The following is a 7,505-nucleotide window of genomic DNA, read 5'->3' as shown; positions in this document are numbered from 1 at the left end:
CTTATTTGGAAGGCAAGGTGTGATTGAGTGTTCAAAAAAACAAGAACTTCCCCCGCCAAAGTGGCTGACTTGGTAAAATCCACGGTGTTGGTGTTTCTATGGATTAAATATAGGAAAGAATATTGTAATTTACAATGGATTGAATGGTGTATCAATCATTTTATTTGCATGTAATTTCTTCTCCTCTTTCTTGTACTCTCTGCCCCCACTAGCCTCTTGCTAGGTTGGTGGTTTTTAATGATATTTGCGGGTTAAAAAAAAAGCAAATAAGTCAAATATTTTGAATATTAACGAACACTTATTAAAGTCATATTCCATTAGTAGTAATAAGTCAAATAACTCAGTAAAACGTCTGCAACTCTGCATACTATAATTACCTTCTTCTTCTTGGAAAAGAGAATCCCGTTTATTCTCCCTTTCAAACCCGTTTTCCCTCATCACGCCTATAAGAAAGAACTCACCTCATTTGAAAACAAGCACAAATCTCTCAACTTCTTTCCAATATCTGTCTCATAAAGATATCACAAAACTTATTCCGATCATATTTTTTTCTGATAGATATATGCTGCTTTTTTTTTTTTTTTTTGGAGATAGAAGAATAGGATAATGGGAAAGAAAGATAATGTTTGTTGGAGCTGTTGGAATAGGTGCTTCGTAAGAAGAAATGAAACCATCAATGAATCTATTCATTTAACGATATGTGGGTTGTGTAGTGGTGGTGTGATTTCTTTCGAGGCCACCTATTCCAACGTCTTCCCCAAACTATCTTCCCCTCCCTTCTTATCCGTTTATTTGGTGCTTGGTGAAAAGAAATGTTGATTATGGCGTTACTTAGTAGAGTTGTTTACACCTTTAAAATTTCTTGCATGTGGTCTATGGATTTCAATGATGTTTCTTTCATTTTTTGGTTTTCTATGTTTGATTTGTTTTGCTTATGTCTTTGGTTGTGCTTATGCAAGAAAAATTGTTCTATGGAAGAAGTGTTGGTGACTTTTTTTTTTTCAACTAACAGGATATTTTTTATTAAATGACTTTAGTAATTTTACTTTTTGTGCATATTAGTGGTTTTTTATATATTTATCATCATGATTAATATAAAAATATGGAAATGAAAATTATTTGGAAATTGATTTGTAAATTGTTGGTTTGATCTAGGTTTTCAATAAGTAACGAAAGTGTTTGCTTCGATTTGGTCTTGGATGCTTAAATGGACTTGTCTGTTTCCTCTTTCTCCTGGAAAACCGTTTGGAACTCATGTCCAACTTGAAGATTGGATAAAAATAGGCTTAAACTGGAGTGTTCTCAAATCTATACCTTCTTTTGGGCTATTTGTAAGGCTAGAAATGACTCTTTTTTCAAAAACATTTGTAGCAACATGAATTCATCAATGGATGAGTTACAAGTTACTCTTTCAAGTGGTTCAAACATAGACTGAATTGTGAGTATTTTTTAAACTAGTTTGATTGATTTTGTGACCTTAATTTTCATTATTGTATTTTGCAACGCTCTAGTGCCTTGCTATTTTTCATTTTTAATGCTTTATGCTTTAGTTTAATTTAGTTCTTCAAATTAAAAACCTAATTAACCAATTAGTTGTTCACTTGTCATATTGTTGGTGAAGTGATAAATAAAAAGTGATTTCACAGCATAAAATGGTTTCAATAGGCTAAATGCCTATTCCATTAAATGTAGAAACCATCTCACAGAAAAACATAGTAATTAAGTTAGAAAATGTTAAAAATTCGAACTACCTGGTTTATCTAGACTATGGAGCTGTTTTTTTTTTCTTATAAAGGTAAATGTGAAACAAGTTGAAGTTATTTTTTTTCATCAAAGGTAAAAATGTAGTTGCATAATTTGAAACTTGCCTTCTATATTTTTCCCCTTAACCTCTCACGTTTAGCAAATAATAACCCCAAGATAGGCTAGTTCAACATTCAAAACGCAATTTCAAATATTATTTATTTAAAAAATAAAAAAAAAAGTGAACACCTCTAGTTGAAAGTAAACTTAGAAAAGCCATTTGATGATCAAAGTCTAACAGTTAATTACCATTATACATCAACTTTCTCAAATCATTAAACATCCCAAACATAAATATGATCAAGAATCTCAAAAACTGCCAACTTTCAAACTTGCTTCAAGTATCAAAATCTTCCATTTTCCAATACACTTTGTGAGCATACTGATGATGAATTAAGTCAGGAATTCTTGGAAGCTAATAATGGCATTCGATCTGTTGTTATAAGAAGTGAAGGAAGAAAAGATGGGATCACAAATGCCACACCCAAACAAATAATTACAAACATCACAACCCACCAAGCCTTGTGTGGAATACCTAACAATAGTTCATCACAAACTGCAATTCAAAATAAAATTGTTAAGTAATTAAAAAAAAAGATGATAACAAGCTGCAATAATAAAAAAGACTAAACTGATAACAGATTCTCTTTTCGACATAACTCATAAAAAAATCTCAAACCACAGGGACTAAATTTGTAAATTTAATGTTAACTTGATAAAAGTTACCTATGTTATATATAACCATTTCCCTCTCCTTTCCATTTGGGATAGCAACCACCCCCTCAGTTTCCACAGTCAACATGACATACATTCCACTCTAAAAAACAAGAAATCTAAATTACTACTTCTCAAAATAAATAAATAAAAAATTAAGTAATAAAACACTATGAAAGAGATATTTAAGCTTAAACCTGGTTGATTTGTAAGTCTTCATCATCATTCTTGAAAATCAACTTTTCAGTATTGAGTAATTTCCTCTGGTGCTTTGGCTCAAAGTTTGGATTTTCTTTTTTAAGTTGTAATGAAAAGCTAGCGGGTATCTGATATTAAATATAACAAGTTTTTGTTAACAATAATAATAATAAAAAAGCTAAAAGATTATGTATTATTATTATATTATTATTATTATAATATACCTACAGAAGCAGGATATGATATCTTCACTTCATACCAATGATTTGGCTTAAGGCCTTGAAGTTGGTAGATACGGGATCCTGATTGTAATGGTAGAGTTTCCTTTTGCAGTTCTTCCCCGACATTTAAAATGTCCAAATTAGCCCTGTAATTGGAATATTTTTAAAATATAATTGGTGGAAAAAGTTGTTAAAATGTAACTGACTTATTAAAACAAATATATACTACTAGAATGAAGAAAAGAAAGTACCCGTATACAGTTTGTAGGAGTATTATGCAAAGCAAGAAGCAACACTTGTGAACAATTGCATGATGATGTATCCACATCAGCATTTCTGTAATGTTAACAGTCCACGCAAGCTGCCATGTCAGCTTTCTTATTCATAATGAATTCAAAAAGCACTGGCTCAACTTTGAAGTCAATTGATTTCGATTGCTTAATTGTAAGATTGAAACTTCACTTGCTAAATTTCTAATAAAATGGGAAATCTAATCACATATAAAGAAGCTAATCTATCTCAGGCATTTGATCAAACAGCTTGCATGCAATCTGATTTCTAATCTTTTGGTCATTCTAAGCGATCTGATTTCAAACCTTTCTATTAATTTTGATCCGTTTTTTCATCATCGAAACTTTGGTTCCTCAGAAATCCAAGTCATAAGACTAAACAAATCAAGACGCTTTATAATCAGAAAAGCTAGATGAACATGGTTATTAACATCAATCGATGACCCCAGACAACAAACAATTAGAAACATGAACAAGAAACACGAAAGCAGAAAAAGTTGAAGAAAAATGGAACCTGTAGTTGTGGGGTGCGAAGGTCTCTAGTCGTTGATACGAATCTGCTTCAGTTCATCTCCCTCGTCGCTCTTGATACGAATCTGCTTCCTTTCTTGGATTGGAAATGTAAAGGGGCTGGTATATAATATAATGTGGGCTCAATTGATAGCCTTTATATATTTGGGCTAATACTTGGATCACTTCAATAATGTTTAGGGCTTACAATTTATATCATCACCAGATTCCAAAACTCCAACTCCCCAGTATATTTTAATTTTTAACTTTAAAATAAAAATAAAAAAAATAAAACAAATACTATTTTATTTTCAAACCCTACTAGGCTACTCAATTTTTTCGTTCAAAAGATGTATTGTTTAGTATATTCCTTTTTTCAATTTATAAAAATTATCAAAACCTTTCGACATAGATTTTAAAATATATTCATAATTTTATATGAATGCAATATAAAAATATTTTATTTTATATTTGTATTTAATTAATATCATTTAAATTGTAGGCAGTTAATTAAAACAAAAAAAATGATAAATCTAAATTGTAAAGGACTAAAATTGACAAGCAAAACGTTCACTTTTATTTTGTTCATTTCAGTTTTGAAGCAAATAAAAAAGATTACTCCATATATAGAATTATACTATCCATTTACTCAAAAAATAATTGGAGATGGTTTAACTAGAAAATAAAGAAATTAATGGAGTTTGGAGTAGGATTAGAGATCCTTACCAGGGGTGTTTGGAGTTCATTATTTAAAATAATTTATGTTTATTTTTGAAAATGTCTATTACCTTATTTGTTATTAAAATCAAGTTTTATAAAAAAAATATTTAGCTTTATTTGTATGGGATCAAAATGAAATAAACTGCTAAATTATTTTTTAATGTTTGGCAATTTCAACTTATGCCTATAAAAATGACAAAAAAGGATATACTAATTTATTATTGACTTATCTGCTTATTTTTACATATAAAGAAAAATCGTTTTATATCATTTGAAATAGTATTTTTGACAATTTTATATCAATTTTTTTTCAAAAAAAAATATATTTTATTAGTCTGATAATTATTTATATAATCTATAAAAAAATATTTTATACATAAGACATGCATGGATATAAGTGACTCTTGGAATGTTGAACATTTTATATACCAAAACAAGTGTTCTTAAATAGGTAAGAATGTCTTATTTATGCCATGTCTCATCTAAGCCCCAACACATGTATACTCACAACTTTTAGCAATAAAAGCAATATATATTATGTCATTATCGACAACGTTTTGCATATTCCTGTCATTCACATTGGTCAATCCCAACTTAACACATTGAACGACCTTTATACCTAAACAAAACATGTTTTCTCATTACTCTCATTTCCTATGAGTTTTCCTCTACTAAACAGAACATGTTTTCTCAATTAAAAAAAAAATCGTGCTTCGTAAAAACCAAATTTAGCCATGAAAATATTTTGTTCCCGATCTCACACTAATAACACACAACACATATGTTTAACAAGCGATGTCCCAAGTTATTCCTACGATCAAATGATTATATTACTTGCATTATATTTATTTCCATAGTTTAGGCTTCAAATGGAGTCAAGTTTTTTTAACAGGTTTAATGTTTCAAATCAATGACATTATATCACATCTACTTTTCAAACTGGTCTTAATTCGTTCCTAAGTTTGTTTGTTTGTTTTTGTTTTTTGTGGTTTATTTATTTATTTATTAATCTCTACATGTTACCAGGCAAATTCAATGATAGATATTTGGATGAATATGCCAATTTAAATTTATTTGTTTAGATAAATCGATTTAGATTGCATTTTATGTTCAACATGTTACTTCCGAAAAATCAAAAATAGATACTTGGATGAATATGACAATTTAAATAAGAAATCAAAGACAACCTGGTAAAATCAAAGAATTGAAAATATAAAATATCATCCAAAATGTATTATGAGATTAGCATATTTAGTTATTAACCATATGTAAAAAAATTTAAAATATAAAAAATATCAATTCATTTTAACTAGTATTAAAAAAATTAATATATGTATATATGAATGAAGTATGAACACCCTTAAATGTTTTCACTTTTCATACATGTCTAGTAAACAAAAATATGATAAATAAAAGGTGTGTTCATATGACGAATCAGAGAGAGTTAGTGTGAACGCTATAAGCATGCCAATCATAGCTCTCGTAAAATTAATTTGTTAGATATCTGCTCCGGCCGACTATGATTTTCTTTATAACTTCCTACCAAAAACATTAAAAGACATGAAGAAAAGAATAAGTGGTTGATGTTTTAGTTGACTTTATATACTTAATAAAACAGTGGTTGAATCATTTGTGAATATTGAGGAAGTTTGAATTTTGTCTCCATGGCCTCCATCAAAACGAGAAGTGCTTCCATCATCTTCATCTTTATTTGTGCTATCTTCATAATGCAAATGGTTTTGATCGCTGCAGGTTTGTTTTATTATTCTAATTCTCTTCATTTTCCCTAATTATCTTTTTGGTATTAATATGATAATAATTCTCTTAACTTTCATGTTCATATTTGTTTACAACTGATCGATAATATAATGATGATAAATATTACAGATCAAGGGGGGTCGTTCAGAACCGAACGATATGATCCAAGAGCACCACCAACACCACAAGGAAACCCACGTCATGGCATGAATCCACCTGACTCCCCGCCACCAATTTACACTTAAGTTTGTGTTTATATTGATTGACAATTACCTTGTTAATTAAGCTTGTGTATTGTTTGTTTTAAAGAAAAAAAAAAACATCGACATGGTTGTTGGCTATGTAACATTTTATAGCATGTAATGTGATTGTGAATTATGCAGCTCGATAGTTTTATTATTGTTTGTTTAGGCAATTTTTTTAGTTCATGTCATATACAAAGTTAAAAACTGAGAATCATACAATGCATGCATTGTCTTCAATCTTACAACTAACAATGAAAGGTACTCAGATGTCATCCTAGATATTCAGATTTCAGAACAGATTTAAGATGTCGAACTCCAAATCCTAAGGCAAAGTAAATAGGCCGGTCCAAAGATAGAACGAAAAGAAAAATAGACCATCCAAACCATAAATATAATAACAAATAAATAGAAAATAGACACAACATTATAAAATTGACTTTTAATATTTAAAGTAAAATATTTCTCCAAACATTTTAAAATAAGTTAGTTTTTTCTTTATATAATTATACAATATACTCTACGAATTTTAGGCACCTTAGAGACATAGGCCCTCGGCGACCGCTCGGGTTGCCTACCGTCAGGACCGGGCCTGCCAGTAAATCTAAAAAATAAGACCTCTTGAATCAAAACACATAAAGTCAATTTGAGATTTCAGAACATATATGAAATGTCAATAAGAAAAATAGCGGTTGAGACCCAAATGCAAATGTCGAAATCCAACTCACACAAACAAACCGCTGATTAAGAATAATACAGTTAAAAGATAAATATGGTAATACCTCCTGGAGACCTCTCTCCCGATACCAATTTCGAAAAGAAGAATACTACGAGAGGGTGAGCAGTGATGACAGTCGATTTAAAGAGGAGGAATTAAGAATTAACGATTCATATATATATATATATATATATATATATATATATATATATATATATATATACTAGGTGTGAGACTTATGTATTACATCTGTTTATTTAAGAAGAAAAGCGAGAAAAATATTGAATTATTAAATTAAATTGTTTTTTTCTCTTTTAAATTTAAACAAATA

At 29.4% G+C, this 7,505-nt stretch overlaps 1 protein-coding gene and 1 long non-coding RNA gene across 3 annotated transcripts; one reads left to right on the top strand and one right to left on the bottom strand.

Moving 5' to 3' along the window:
- Positions 1-1,998: 1,998 nt before the first annotated feature.
- LOC145094534 (uncharacterized) lies at positions 1,999-3,847 on the bottom strand. 2 transcript variants are annotated; one of them, XM_079032691.1, is made up of 6 exons: positions 3,741-3,847; positions 3,188-3,297; positions 2,944-3,082; positions 2,715-2,843; positions 2,530-2,620; positions 1,999-2,359 (listed from the first exon to the last, which is right to left on the bottom strand). In XM_079032691.1, the coding sequence occupies exons 2-6, from the start codon at positions 3,268-3,270 to the stop codon at positions 2,202-2,204; spliced, it is 600 nt and encodes a 199-aa protein (XP_078888817.1). In that variant the 5' UTR covers positions 3,271-3,297; positions 3,741-3,847; the 3' UTR covers positions 1,999-2,201. The 2 variants fall into 2 exon arrangements, with proteins under 2 accessions (XP_078888817.1, XP_078888816.1); XM_079032690.1 differs by having other exon boundaries at positions 3,188-3,272.
- Positions 3,848-6,074: 2,227 nt separating this feature from the next.
- Positions 6,075-6,613, top strand: LOC145094533 (uncharacterized). The gene is made up of 2 exons (XR_013703402.1): positions 6,075-6,208; positions 6,344-6,613. It is a non-coding gene; the product is annotated as an uncharacterized LOC145094533 (long non-coding RNA).
- The last annotated feature ends 892 nt before the right edge of the window (positions 6,614-7,505 follow it).

The sequence above is a fragment of the Lactuca serriola genome, chromosome 3, assembly GCF_051521515.1.
Source record: "Lactuca serriola cultivar US96UC23 chromosome 3, Lser_US96UC23_V15, whole genome shotgun sequence".
Lineage (NCBI taxonomy): Eukaryota > Viridiplantae > Streptophyta > Magnoliopsida > Asterales > Asteraceae > Lactuca > Lactuca serriola.
This window is presented reverse-complemented; position numbering and strand designations above follow the sequence as displayed.

Coding starts and splice junctions, on each gene's coding strand:
- LOC145094534 (XM_079032691.1), bottom strand. CDS start 3,270: ATGCTGATGTGGATACATCATCATGCAATTGTTCACAAGTGTTGCTTC. Junction 3,083..3,187: donor CTCCTACAAACTGTATACGG/GTACTTTCTTTT, acceptor TTCCAATTACAG/GGCTAATTTGGACATTTTAA. Junction 2,844..2,943: donor AGATATCATATCCTGCTTCT/GTAGGTATATTA, acceptor ATTTAATATCAG/ATACCCGCTAGCTTTTCATT.